Source organism: Falco rusticolus, chromosome 4 (genome assembly GCF_015220075.1).
Source record: "Falco rusticolus isolate bFalRus1 chromosome 4, bFalRus1.pri, whole genome shotgun sequence".
NCBI lineage: Eukaryota > Metazoa > Chordata > Aves > Falconiformes > Falconidae > Falco > Falco rusticolus.
In genome coordinates, this window is record NC_051190.1 from 96,369,213 (window position 1) to 96,384,312 (window position 15,100).

A 15,100-nucleotide genomic window follows, 5' to 3' on the forward strand; every position below is an offset into this window, starting at 1 on the left:
TGTGAATAAACTCAGTGCTATCAGAAATACCATTGTCAGCTGGTAAACTACTAAATGGACTGTCTCACATAAAAGAAAAAAACAAAGTTGCAGGTAAGGTAAATAGCCAATGCAGCAAGAAGCTAAATTTGAGTTGTGAGATCAAACTTTGAAGCATTTCCACTTTCAAAATGGGTTTCTGAAGCTAATCATGTTGTCAAACATTACTTCACAAAATGTCTCTCCAGCCAGGGAAAATCTCTACATCTGGCAAAATCTACAGCCTCTATAGTCAGATGATTATTAACTTTAATGTCCTCCTAACACTGGCAGACTTCTGGTCTTGGGAGTAGTCACAAAAAACTTGAGTTCACTGAGCACACGTGGGTTTTGGATCAGCCTTGCTTTGTCTTTTTCATGTTTTGGATAAGAAGAAATCAAAAAGGTGACAAAAGACCTCATTTTGTATGACAAATATGTAAGTGCTGCTCCATCTGTGAAGGAAATTTCAAGCATTTGTTACCCAAACGTATTTCAAAGCAATACATACTAAAATAACTGCTACCAGTAAACATAACTTATCAGTTGGCTGAAAGACAATAGTTTCTCACTGAGATTCTCCTAAAAAGCAGTAGGCTACAAGAATGTTCATGTCTTCCCTGTGAAGGGAAGAAACATCCCAGTTATGATAACCACTACCTTCCTCCACTGTATTCCCAACAACATGGGGAGAGAGAGCAGTTGGTGGGCAATCACATGTGACCTCTACGTCCTTAGTTCTGCTTTTAGCTATCTGTAATGCCTAGATGCACAACTTTTTGTAAATACAGAGAGCAAAACAGAATAGCGAAGAGTTAGAGATCTTGCACTAAGGACAGTACTGTTCCACAGGAAAATTCTTTGAAACATATGCTTTGTAATAGTTGTATTAAAATATGCAGCCTCTGAACCAGTATTTCACAATTAGTCTTTAACAGTTAAGGACAATTTTTTGTTCAACCTGCAGAATTTCACTTTCTGAAATAAACTGAGCATCGTCAGAGTCAGACTCTGTCAAACAGTTCCTCTGTTGAAATTAAGAGCAATCAAAACACAATTTGTTTCCCCTAAACTCTTAAGAAACCTCCTTTGTCTCCTAGCACAGTCATTTCTTTCTAAACTCTCATTAAACCACTCCCCTGACAGAGGAGAGGAGTAGTGGCAACCCCTCTGTGCACCATTTCTAATACTCTCAGTTCATTTAAAGAAGGCTTTTTGTTCTAAACGGGGAAAATTAAAAAATATAAACCAGCAAAATCATTTGTAAAGATGAAAATTAATGGGTTTAGGCATGAAAAGAAAGGAAAAGGCAAACAAGACAACTGCATTGTCAGGTGAACCTTAGACAAATCCTTAAGTAGCATCCATAGTCTGTGTTTAACAACCTGCAAAGGGAGGAGGGGGGGAAGAATCAGTAAAGGAAAAACAAAAACTTCTGAAAGGCCCTTTGCAAGCTCTTAATAACATAAAATTGTTTTTAAGTTTTTGAGGAAGTTTTAATGAACACAAATATACAAGCAAAAAATATATACCTCTTGTAGCTTTCAAAAAAAAGACTTCCTGGGCTTGAGCCAACATAATAAGACTGAGAGTTCCAGCTGTGTCTGGAGAGATGTCCACTGTGGGTTCACGATTCAAGGCTGACAAAACCGTGTCTTTAATGTGTTGGAAAGCACCACTCGCAAACTAAGTAAAACAAAATAGTATATTGCCATTCATGTTTCCAAACATATTTTTTCCTCTTACAAATATAATATGTACAACAATACACAAAAAATAGCTTTTTCACTCTGTGGTTTCCCATTTGTTGTATAGCCACTAAAAACAATCCTTGTTCTTGAAGCCACTTACACAGAGACATTTATCAAAACAGGCTGAGTAAATGTATATTGACTACACCTAATGGCATAACAACATGGAAGCCTTAATGCATTCCACAAAGAAGAAGATTATTACTGTATACTTTGCTGAAACTAAAATTTATACTAGCTAAAATTATTAAATCTCAAGCTGAAGGTTATTAGTTACCAACACACTTGGGGAAAGGAGTATGGAGAACTGTATGGAATTCAATCCTTCAAAGCTGGTAAATAAGTATTTCACCAATCCACCTTTGTACTTAAGAGGGGAAAAATACGTATATATATTTATGTATGTGCATATATAGCTTTAAAAATGAGACATACTTATTTGCTGTTCTAAGATTAATAAATCTGTATTTTAGGCATAAGCAGGGAGCCTCTGTACCTGATAGTGCTTAGCTGCAGCTTTTAGGCCTTCATCATTATCCAGATTCTGTTCTGCTGCAATCTGGCTTGCCAATGCTCCACAGTTGAACAAAACACAGGTCTTCTCATATCCCAAGCTTGCCAGAGCTGCAATCAAGACACACAGTTACCCATATTGGTAAGAAAAACTTCAGTACTCTAGCATCCTAGGTGAGGCCAATACTACTCACATCTGTACTTAAAGATACCAACAGTTTCAAGAAAAAAAAAAAAAAAAAAAACAAAAAACAAACCCGACTTATAAAATCAAAGTCATCTCCCTTCTGAAGGCTTTATGTAGTGTAATCTAGTACTTCCACAAAATTTTTCAAATGATGAACTACAGAAAGTGGCATAAAAGTGGTATGAAAACCTATACAATACACAAAATAATCTGAAAGTCTTTAGAGTACAGCTTTTTGGCTCCTGAAGATACAGAAATACATTAATTACTGAAGGATAATCTGAAATATGAACTTCCATGCATTAATCACTTCGCAGTAAGTGCCCAATTACATGTTCATACCATATCTTGAATGCAAGATTAACGACCTTTCTCTCATTGAGACCAAAGATTTGTACATGCTCTGTACATTCTATTGAAATGCAGGGAATTTTTTCACCTCTCAAAGCTATTGCTTCAGACTGAAAATGTTGACAAATATCTTGGGTTTATGTGTACTGAAGCAGTTAAGCATTTACTTAAATCTTGTGCTCACGACACAACAGTGTAGCCTGTCCAGACACAACTCCTGTAGTACTTCACAGTCCCAGAGGATGGAGCCCACACTTCTAGAAACAGTAATACCTGAACAGGAACCATTTTGTATCTATTAATTGCTTTCAAAAGGTTATTGGCTACATGCAAGCACTGGAAAAATCTATCTGCAGACAGTAGTTTCTCATTACCGTCAAAGTGTCTAGACACTCCTTTTGGAGAACACAGAAAACTCAACTACTGAATTTTTAATTTCACAAACACAAATAAAACTTTTAAGCTATCCTCAAAACATTGACAGTACTAAAGAGGCACGTGTGTTTCATTTCACTAACATCCAGCCTTCTTACACAGCTACACATTTATCTAACATCTCTGAAGCTTCTGTTAACATTCCCTGACCTGCACGAAATTGTCAGACAAGCAGCCATGAATCTGGCATGCCGTGTTTCCATTTTGTTTCCGTAATTTACCTAGATCATCCCTCTTCTGTACTTTACTTTCCAGAATTTTTCTAAAAATATCTTGTACAACTTACACATCGTTCAAAAGACTAAAACACAAGGCAAGAAAATACAGCTTTAAAGTTTCTGAATTACAAAATTATATACAGAATAACTTTATACTGTGGACGGCATCTCAAGTGTGATTTACTACAGTAAGAACAGCTGCTTCGCAATATAGATTTTCCTCAGACTTATCTGTTTATAGCTCTACCTATTAACTTAAGCCAACATATTTCAGATTGCACGCCATGCTGTGTACTGGGTCACTTTTCAAGCAGCCACAGTATGTCAGCTACCCCTGCAACACAGACTTGGGATTCGGGGGAAGATGGGAAGAAAACAGTATGCCACCACAGTGAGAGCCAGAACTCTTAAGTTACATCACTGCATCTTGGCCCCACTGAAGTCAAAGGAGTTTTACATTGACTTTCCATCTGGAGAGAAGATCACCTCCTCTTAGAAGTCAACAGAAATTTTGCTCTCTCAGTAACTGAAAACTTTGCTTTACACTGACAAACCTCACTGCTAATTCTGATCTGAAATACAGACACACACACAGTTCATGTGGAAAGCAGCGTCTGGATAATCCACAATACAGCACTCTAAGATACATACTAAAGACTGGTTTTGTTAATTTCTTTCACCTGAGATCTACTTTAAAGTTTCAAAATACAACTTATTCCATTGTTTGTTAACTGAGCATTATGCACATCTCAGTAAGAATTTCTTTGATATTTCACATGGATTGTTGCATAAATCTCTGGCCATCTGACTCACAGTTTACTTAGACAAGTATATAATTAGCGCACAGACAAGTAAGCTTTCTCAAGCTGCTGTAACATCACCTTTACTCAAATTCTCAGGGTAATCATCAACATTATGATTACCAATTCTTTTTCTCACAGTTATTATAAATCTCTGGCAATTTGCAGACTATGTTTAAGTCATAATATTCTGAACTTTACTACGAAACAAGATTCAATCACCATGAAATGCAAGCCCCAAAGACGACAGGACCAACCAAATTCTGAGAAAAAACACAGCATCTTCAGGAAGGTCTCAAATTATCCAGAAGGATGACTTAGAACAGTTAGAAAATAAAACAAGGAAAGGTGTGTACTATCTACTTACACATAAGAATGCAGTGCATTCTTACACACACAGTTCACACAAGCACAACTTTAGCAAATGTATTCAGAACATGGAAAACTACAAAGATTCTCAGTAGTTGCTAAGGAAGAACTATATAAAGGAAACAAACTTTAAAAAAACTAAGTAGAGAATATGTAACATTTTTTTCAGGCTTTGTCTGGAGCTTCAAAATTGCAATGACCATCTTGCAATGCTAGTCAAGAACACTTAGGTATAAATAGAAGCAGTAAGGAATGATGACACGGAACTGAACAGCTCCTCACTGAAAAGTATTTAGTCTTAGTTTCTCTATTGGCAAGTGTTCCAAATCCATTTAATAATCCTCAATTTGCTGTGCAGAATTGTCCCTATAAGACTAAAACAAAACATAGATTCAAATTCCTTATGTTTGCAGGAAACAAACACAGGTGGTTTTTTTTTCGTTCTACATGTTCAAATCTGTATGAGAACGTTTTCAAATTAAGTGATAGGAGAATAATTTCAGGGCACGGGCAGATCCTTCTGTTCTCTTGAAGAACATGTGATAGCAGACTAGGTTACTGAAGCCAGCTCCCTTCTTTGTGGAAGGGACCCACTCACTCACAAGCACATCTCATGAGGATCTTACTAATTTAGAACAAGAGCAGCTGTATAACAAAAACCTACTACTGGAACTTAATGTTAACTTGAACAATTTTGATTAATGTCAGTCGGGGTTGCTCCCAGAAAAAGTCAGAGGAGCAGACAGCACACCTATTATCAGACTGCACATCTATTTGTTCCTCCAGAAAACTAATATTAAATCTCAATTTTATAGAAATTGTTTCCATGTTGCCCATTTATTCACTACCCACGTCAAAGTGAGTTATTTGTTACCAATATAGTTGAACTCATTTGAAAGCTATGTTGAGAATACTAGAAAGACTATTAACAACTCAGCTATATAAAAACATACTCAAAATTTTGTATCTTTAATACTTGCACTTTCTGTACATTCACATACCCAATTTGGCAGATCCTCCAAAAAGTGATCCTTTATCAAAAGCATCTTTCCATGTAAATGTTACACAGACCTGAAAGTTGTGAAAAAGAAAGATCTTTATAATTCCAGAATTAAATAGGAAATTTTCAGAAAACATCCCAAATCCACATATTTATCATTTTATTTTCTAATTGCATAACACATTTAATTTCCTTGTAACATCACAAACATTGTGGAAATTTCAGGGAATTGTCAAGAGTTACTTAAAATTTTATTATACCTTTATTCCTTCCTGCTGGTTTGCTCGAAACATTTCAAGCAGACAAGACAGAAGTTCTCAAAATAACATTTCATCTTCGCTCATATTCTGACTGACAAATAGATTTATTTCCAAACCAAGATACTACCCTTGCAAGAAGTCTAACAGTCTGGTATAGTCACAGTTAAAGGGAACCACTCAACCAGGCAGTTTCCACTGTTCCAAATTACTAGCATATTTGGAACTATTTTGTAATACCAAAATTCACTCATCTTAATAAGTTAATTCAATAGCAGCATTATCAGGAAATACAGTCAGGAAAGAGAATGCAAGTAAAGCCAGTGTCATTTGTATTACACTTTCATCATCTATTTCATAGACAGTGCAAATGCTTCACAGAATTGGCTCTGAAGTTCCACAATCTGATTCCTTATTCAGCTGGTCAAACTAGCTGAAGGCAACTGGCATCACACCAGAAAAGACAGCAAAATTCTTCATTTTAAAGTGGCTGGGGAGAGAAGAAGTAACTGCAGAAAGAGCACTGTACTGTTTCATAATGTATTTTCCTCTAGCAGGAACACTAGCACAGGAAGCTCTGGTCAACAGCTGCTCATTGCCACTTCCACTGACTACTACTTCCCTTTCATGGAACAGTTTACAGATTTGCAGAACTTGCTCTTAAAGCTTTCCAGTTTTCCATGTCTCAAGGTCTTCCGATTACCGTATCAAAACATTTACACGATAAAAAACAAAGTGCAGTTCTTGGCTCTGGCTACAGGTAAACGCAGCTACATGTAAAACTCAAATCAGTTTGAACTGCATTAAAATTAATCCCTTACTTGTAACCTGCGAGTCTGAAAGACACTTTTTCTTTTAATCATAACATTACCATTCAAATGACTTTGTCATTAATGTAAATTCTGTCCTATTTGTAAACACATCCAAAGAAAACCTGCATCTTTTTCCACCAAAACAGCGGAGCCTAAAATTCTGTTCCAGTCTCCACCTGAGGAAGATTTCAATAGGCAGCAGTTACACTGAATTTCTCCTTAGAGATAGGATTCTAAAGAAATATGGTAGGGGAAAAAAATTAATTAACACCATATCTAAACAAAAATTACATCATTTGTAGAAGCAAAGGCAGGAACAAAGTGGTCAGCTCTTAAGTGGCATATTCTGTTACCTGTTGTGAATGCAACATCCATTCTACTTCCAAAACCAAAGATCATACTCCACTCGTTACTAAAGGTTTTCCCATAGAAATTATGTTTTAAGATGCCTTCAGAACATAGTATGACATAAACTTCTTGGAAAAAGAGAGCTGAAGAGGAATCAGCACAGCACAGCCCTTTCTGACCTAAACTGCAATGACCACTAGCCAAAGTCAAAATAAAGACAATTATGGTAACTAGAGGTCAAGTTTCAGTATAGACTATGTGTGAGCACCGACCAGAAAACAGAGATTAGGAAAACGAGGCTCAAAGAGATTAAATGCCTTGCCCAAGACAAGTACTGTTTAGCAGGTTCGGTACAGGCTTGGAAATCATCTCTCATTGCTGCCATGATTCAGTTTAATAGTTAGATAAGTTCTCTTACCTGATTTTCAGAGAATGGAAACTTCGGTTCAATTGAACACAGCTGATCATAGTATCTAAAAAAAAGGAATTAACAGCCATTAGATAAAAAAAAATTAAGAGTCCTGTTTCTTACACTGGCACATGAGGAAAAGAGTGCAAAAATAAGTTGTGAAGCACATTTGTAACTATGGAGGACTTGCAGGACAGACAGAAATTTTGCCTAAAGGGACTTTTTTCAGCAGAGAAACAAGTCCAGTAGCATGTACACTGCCACCAATAACATGGAAACCTTGTCTCAGAAGTAGAAGAGTAGCACAGACAAAGCTGACCCATTCCACTTTCTGACAGAGGGTGGATTAGAAAATAATTTCATACAAAGAAGTCCCTGAATACATGCAGGGAGACAAAGAGTGCATCAGACATGAAGTCATGCTGCAAAAGTAAATTAAGTACAGCATTTAACATAACATTAACAAGCTACACTGCAGTCTCTTGGTCTGAACATCATATTCCACTCCCCTACAATTCCTGACTCATCTGTTTAAACTTCAACATCTTTAAAATAGATGCCATTTGCCTTGCACAGTACCAACTGGAGAACCTAATCCTTGATCAAATTCTTTAGTTGCAAGCTTGGTTTTCATTAGAGTATATTGTAGTCACAGTGAACTAAACCCAGAAGTTTGTCTGTGCCAATATTTTGTCTACTCACAGTGGAAGATGTTTAGGGAAGAATGCCAGAAAGATAATACAACAAGTATAGCACAGTCCCTTCACACAATCTATCCAGGCAACAGCGAGCAATTCAAAGTTTTCTTGAGTTGTACCCTACACCTGCAACACTTGTTAAACATGACAGGCTGGATGCAGAACAGAAAATGTTTAAAAAACATTTAAAACGTCTGCCAACTGCTGAGAACACATAACATGTGAAGCCTGTTTCCTACATTCTCCTTGGAGCACTTGCCATATGGGCATACACCCAAAATTATGTCGGTCAAATTCTTTTTTTAAGAATTTATATTTCCAATATACAAAACACCTTGTAATAATGAGTTTCACAGTCTGTGAAACAGGGCTAACATTGTTCCTGTTTCTTTACATTACGTTATTAAATACTCATCACTACTGATGTAGACATGAAGCAGATGTACAAGGCCTACATTCTGCAGGCAATACATATTTTTTTAGAAGTCATACACAACAATTAAAATAGTGTTAGCATATTTTTCAGTGAATTTTATCTGCCAACATATGTAATACTACAGGTTTCTGACTTCAACTGAGCCACCACTGCAGTTTAAGACACAATAAACCGTATCAGAAACTACAATAATCTGCAACAGTAACCCAGCAGGACTTTCACTAATAGTTGAGTTGAAAGAAATTGTTCCCAAGATTAAAAAAAAAATCTGCAGGTTATCTGTGACAGCAATTTAATCAAGAATAGTTTTTACTTTTAACAACTTAAAAAGTCTGTGAAAGGTATAGTAAAAAAAAAAAATAACAGAACAAAAAAACCCAGCCAACCACAAACAGAAAACAACTTGCACTGAAGATCACTGCAACCAATACATTTACAATTCACTTCCTTCATTGCCTTGGCCTGGTTTCAACATAAGTTACTTGCATGCAGCATCACAAAGAAATGGAGATTTTTCATGCTGCCTCCTCCTGCCTCAATTTAGTTTGTTAACCAAAAGACAACAATAAAGCAGAGCTGTCCTCCTACATTTCACCATCACCTAGTCCTTATCTGCCATGAGGAGTCAAGAAGCAAAGCTTGTTAAATGTCCTTGTGAAGTCAGGTGCGCCTAAGCAGCGTCTGTTTGCAAACAGACTATTCTTTGTATGTCAATAGAACCACAAAGAAAAGGAAAATAAGCCAAGGAGATATGTTCCTCCCAAATATGCACATTACTACATTTAACATCAATGAATACCAGCAACACAGGGCTTTTTGTTTGGTTCAGAACTTATGTTACTATTCTGATTACTATTTCAAGCATACGATGTCATTTCATCTAATTAAAGAACTTGAAATCCTACTCAAGATTTAAGAAGTCTTTAAAACTCTGCAGACCAAAAAAAGAAACCACAACCAAACACATGTAAAATCATTTAGGGTTTTTTTTAGCAGTAGCTAAAGATACATAAAAATAATGGTATACATAAACTAAACATTTAAAAAAAGTGGTAAATAAAGGCATTAACCACAAAACATCATAAAACTAGCAGTACAAAGAAAAGTATCCAAGGAAAGGCCACATCTGATGTGCATGTCAGTTACACACTGAAGGATGAGAGTAAACATAACAGTGTTAGGAAAACAAAGTTTACAGTAATCGAACTACCAAGACACAAACAGAAGTTGCCACACCACACAGATGAGCATTGCATGTTTCAAGTGATGAACTACAGAAAACCACGTCAATACATCAACTGCCTGAGCTCCTACTACAGCAATGAAAGGGAGGGCAGATAGCAGCAGCACAGATCTAATCCTTGAAGTACTGCAATCTTTCACCAAAACCAGCATTACACCCTCCTAAACACTAGTAAAAATGAGTTACAGCAGCCAAATGAGTTGGAAATCAAGGTTTAGATTAGAATTTAATTAAAATACATATTGCATTAAGAACCTCAAATCCTGTTCCCCCTTCAAAGAATCATAAAGAAAAATCTCCTTCAAAAGAACATAAAAGAGTCCATGATCTGCCTTCACTCTTCTAGGTAAGAACTGGCATCCCGAACTCACAGCTGGAAACCAGAACTGCAACTCTCAGCCCTCAGAAAATTTGACCATTCAAAATAAAAATGAGACATCTCCCCTTTCATGTTTTTAAAAGAACTGCAAGAGTTGTTAGCAAAATTAGATCAATTTAACCTGCACCACCATTCCATCCCTCCAGAAAAAGAAAATGAAGTCGAGGCAATCCTCAATATTAAGAGAGGAAGCAAGGCACCGCTTCAAGCTGTAATTATACTCTGGGAGGGGGGGTGGAGAAAAAAACCAAAACCACACTAAATCAGATCTGCTATGACAGAATCTAAGGGGAAACACCTGTACCAAGCTCACCTATGTCACCTTCAGAGCACTCAGATTCTCACAAAACAAAAGCAAGCTTGGAAGCAGGCTGAAGTCTTTACCAGCTACCCAGTGAAAAGGAGCACAGTGTATATCAAATACTTCTCCATGAGCATTTGTGTTCGTAAGTCAAACAACAGCACACCATGCACTTCACTGGTCAGTGTTTGCTTAGGAAATGGGGCTGCTACTAAGTTAATTTCTTTATTAAAAGAAAAATTCTGCAGTAAACTACTCAGCAAAACAAGGCTTCTAAAGGTTACAAAACCATGGGCAAATCCTAGATTAATTAGCAGAAGATTAAGCCCTCGTTTCTTAACAGTTAAATGGTCTTCACTGCTCTACTACGTATGATGGTCTATAAACAGCTACAAAGAAGTAAATGTATGCAAAGGGTATCCACATTGTAATTAAAACCTTACTTCACTAACCAACCAGTTTTAAACTCCAGCAAAAATCTTCCTGTAGTTAACTTTAATGTAAGACTGAATACAACTCTTAAAGAGCAACAGGAAAATACTGGAAGCTGGAGGGGTAAGGGAATTTTCAGAGGAAATGCAAGGCACTCAGATGCTTGTGCTCTTTCTATCATAAGCTCAGCTGGATACTTCAAACTTCTGGGTGTGCAAACAGTCTGACTTTTTAAAGTAACTGCATCTTACAGAATATTAACAGAATGTATGTCAGAATATTCTTACAGAATAAGAACAAACTTCTTTTCCAGCAATTGTCATGAATATAAATGGTCATACATGAGGCAAACCACTGATAACTTTAGGGATAACAGAAGGCATCCAACTGAATGTTTTATTTTCTCTAATTTACAGTTAGTTCAGACATTCATCTTAACTCACTTCCACTGTAAAGGGAACAGGTATTCTCAAACGATACAATTAAAAATGCAGGTGTTTTATGAGAGAAGCTCCTGTGCAGCAGGAATATCACTTTGTGTTCACATGTAAGATGTCACCAGTGCAGTGCCCACACTCAACACCTCCCGACTACTTCAACAGCAGTAAGCAACAGCACCCGGGCCCCTGAAGTCACCTGCAGATCACTGATCCAACAGCAAAGAAAACATATTGCTGCATATGAATTGACTCAAAAGGAAAACTGTTGTTACACAGTTGCAAGTGGTTTCCCTTCATTATTCAGAGAGAAAACCTGAGATGAAGTTGCATACTATGGCTTGAATTAATTTAATGACCTGCCGGCACTGAACGAGGGAGCTCCTGCTCAGCCCCTTAGCTTTCAGCAACACTACTTTTATCCTCTTTCTAACCGCTCTGATGTTCACCCGACCTTCCACTGAACTCATTCAAGTTGCTCACCTTCAGAAAGCCACGTACACCCTTTGCCTTCCAGAAATGGTGCAAGAGAAAGGCCAGAACTGAAGTGAGGGCAGCCTGCTCTTAGCAGCGTAGAGCTGTTACATAGGGTGAAGTCCTATCACATGGCTGGGCCAAGCAGGGATTCCAGATAGTAACTAATGACAAACTGGATTGGCACCATCAGAAAAGGAAGCTCAATTCCAGCATCCAAGGGAAGATAAAAATACGCCTTTCAGTGTGGCTAGCAGAGTCCTTCTTTCAGCTCATAGAAGCTTCTTATGCACCTGACCTTCAAAAGCATACACAGTAATAAACAGGAATAGACCAGGAAACTACAAAGATACTGTAAAACACCACGAGTACAGTCATAGCTTTTACAGCCTTAACACCCAGCAAAGGGTTGATAAGCTCAAAAAACATCACTAATTCATTTTACAAATAAGTCACTTCTTTCCTATTCCTCTTCATTTTTTTAAGTTTATAAGTTAGTTCTAGTGAACATCAGATGTATTTCTGTTTGTTCATGACACTACAGAAATGTGTCACGTCTACAAGTACTTCTTATCCTAAAAAGGACCTCTATTTTTATTTTTTCTTTAAAAGAGAGATAAAAGTTCCTACCACTAGGTAAAAAACCCCATATTCTGGTACTGCAAATCTCTGACCCCAGCTTTGCAAATAGCAACGTGTACTCCAATATTAAATCTAGTGAATGAATCACAGTGACCTCTGCGAGTAGACGAGCTACAAAGAAACGGGCTCAAAATAATTCTAATCTAGAGAAAGAGAACAGGATTACCACAGTAAATCAATAACTGCAATCCATGAACGTTCTAGAGACAAGGAAGGCAGAGTGCTTTTGCAGATGTCGGAGCAGTTGCTCCTGAAGCAGGCTTTATGCAGTTTACTGGGCAGAAGGCACAGATCAATCTTTTGCTCACGTAACTTGCAATAATCCCGGCACAAGAGATGCACCAGCAAACTTTCTGATAGTAAATGAAGCACGTTAGGTAGAAAGTGAGGATGTGACTTTGGAAATACATTAGTAAGTCGCTAAACACAGGAAAACAAGGGAGAAAAATACAATAAAAAAAAAACCTACACACAACACAAAAACAAGCACACACCAAAACAAGAATCCCAGCAAAACCTACAAGAAAGCAGTAAGGTTGTGTAAAAATCACATTACAAAACAAAAAACATTACAGACATTACAAAAGTAATGTAAAAAACAGCAAAACGTAACACAAAACACAGGCGCGATCAGTTCTGAGAAGCATAACAGTCGGTCCCTTGTACCCTAACCCAGGCGGCACCGGCACGCCGCAAACACGGGGAAGCGGCTCGGCTCAGGACCTCCCCCCGCCGCCACCCCAGGACCGCGGAGCCAGGCGGCGCGGCGAAGGCCCCGGGCCGCCTCCAGCCACCCCAGCGCGGGAGGGGGCGCCCGGACAGGCCCGCGGCGGCGAGGCGGGCACGCAGCCCACAGGCCGCCAGAGCCGGCCCGGCAGCCCCGACCTCCCCGCCCCGCCCACGCCCGGACCCGCTCCGCCGCGCCCAGGGCCCAGGGCTGCCGCTGGGGCCGCACAGCGCACCTGGGGCGGGGGGGGCGCGCCCGCCCCACCGGAAGCGGCGGAGGAGGGTGAGCGCGGCGCGGCGGGGGAGGGGGGGGCCTGCACCGGCCCGGCGCGCGCTCGCCCGCCCCTACCTGAGGAGGGTCTCGAGCGCGCTCTCGTGCTTGTCGAGCGGGCGGCCGAGCGCGCTCTTGCGGAGCTTGCTGAGCTCCTCGGCGGCGCGGCAGTGCTCGGCCTGGGCGTCGCCGCCCGGGTAGCTCTGCTGAATGAACTTGCACAGCGGCTTGGCCAAATCCACCTCCGAGGCCTTTTTCAGCTGCACCGAGATGAAGTTCGTCATGGCCGCCGCGCAGGGTACCGGGGGTGGGGGGAGGAGAAGGCGGGCAGCCGCCGCCGCCGTCAACCGCCGCTCAGGCGCTGCCTTTCCGCTCCGCACGGCCCCGGCCCGACGCCCGCCCGCGCCGCGGCCGTACCCCGCGCTTCCGGGATCGTCACGCGGGATCGTCACGTGCGCCCGCCCGCGCCGTGTCCCCGCCCCCCGCGCAGGCGCCTGAGGAGACGCGCCCGGGCCCCCCCCCGCCGCTCGCGGCCGCTGCCGAGGGGCGGAGGGGCGGGCACCGCCGGCGGGAGCTGCGCGGTTTTACCGAGGGGAGCGGGCCCGGCGGCGGCGGGGGTGGGTGCTGGAGGAGCGCGGTGTGGGGCGGGGAGGGCGTCTGGAGCCCGGGGAGGGCGGAGAGCTCGAGTGCTGCCCTTGCGGCAGCGCTGTCTAGTGAGAGACGCGGGCGCGGAGCCCAACTGTGGTGAAGGACGCTTGGCTGGCCGGTAACGCGGGCCGTGGCGCGCCCGTAGGAGTAGTGGCGACTGGAACGTTGGTGAGATGTCGAACTTGTAGCGCGTTAGAGCGAAGCAAAGGGTCCCGTGCGCAACCCGCCCCAAGAACAGCTATTTTAAATGAAGTAAAACGCTTCTCTGTCGCAGATGTCGAAGTGTCGCTCTTGGCAGTATAAGGCACAGGTTGGCCTGTTGCTGTAATTACATATCAGTCACCTGCGTCCCGCTGGCTTTCTGCTGACTCGACCCTGCGTAGCTCCAATCCGCAAGGCCTGCTTGTCTGGAGACCTGAGAGTGATGTTCACCCCACGTTCTCATTTCCCCCTTTCTTCTGCCACTTGCTGCAGACAACTAAAGCTGTAAGCCTGCTGTTTTCTTCTCACATAAGCCCCGAGGTGATGATACCATGAAAAGGAGTGGTAAAAGTGCTTTTTAAATTATGTGAAAGGGGTTCGTTGCAGCAGGCCATGAGTTTTGCTGTAAAGTGAAGCCGGCGATTCCTCTGTACTGAAAGCCTACTATACTAAACAGAGCTATCTTCATCATCTGGTGAATGTCTGAAGTGGTGGCGTAAGAGGAAGAGGGTAGGGCCTGGGAAATCGGGCTTTACTGCTCCTGTCACCGCTGGGAGGGGCAGCTCCGCCAGGATTAACTGTGCCTATGTACAATCCAGAGATGCTGTGACAACAGCGGCCGGGCTTCCCGGGCACAGGCATAGGGAGTTGTCCTCGTTCTGCTGCTTCCAGTCACCTTTGGTGGGGCCCAAGTGGTTATCCTTCCAGGCCTTGCCATGTTGCTCCTTTTACAAACCTTCGCTA

General features: G+C 41.0%; 1 protein-coding gene across 4 annotated transcripts in view; it reads right to left on the bottom strand.

Annotated features, from left to right (window-relative positions):
- LOC119146430 (programmed cell death 6 interacting protein) overlaps positions 1 to 13,929 on the bottom strand; it is a 34,545-nt gene extending 20,616 nt beyond the window's left edge. For 3 of the 4 annotated variants that reach the window (XM_037384062.1, XM_037384061.1, XM_037384059.1), the window contains exons 1-5: positions 13,586 to 13,928; positions 7,478 to 7,532; positions 5,644 to 5,713; positions 2,266 to 2,393; positions 1,551 to 1,704 (exon numbers count right to left, since the gene is read on the bottom strand). In XM_037384062.1, the coding sequence (XP_037239959.1) occupies positions 1,551 to 1,704; positions 2,266 to 2,393; positions 5,644 to 5,713; positions 7,478 to 7,532; positions 13,586 to 13,791 (613 nt within the window). In that variant the 5' untranslated portion in view covers positions 13,792 to 13,928. Of the gene's footprint in view, positions 1 to 1,550; positions 1,705 to 2,265; positions 2,394 to 5,643; positions 5,714 to 7,477; positions 7,533 to 13,585 lie in introns of all 4 variants that reach the window. The other variant, XM_037384060.1, reaches the window with a different exon arrangement.
- Positions 13,930 to 15,100: the final 1,171 nt, after the last annotated feature.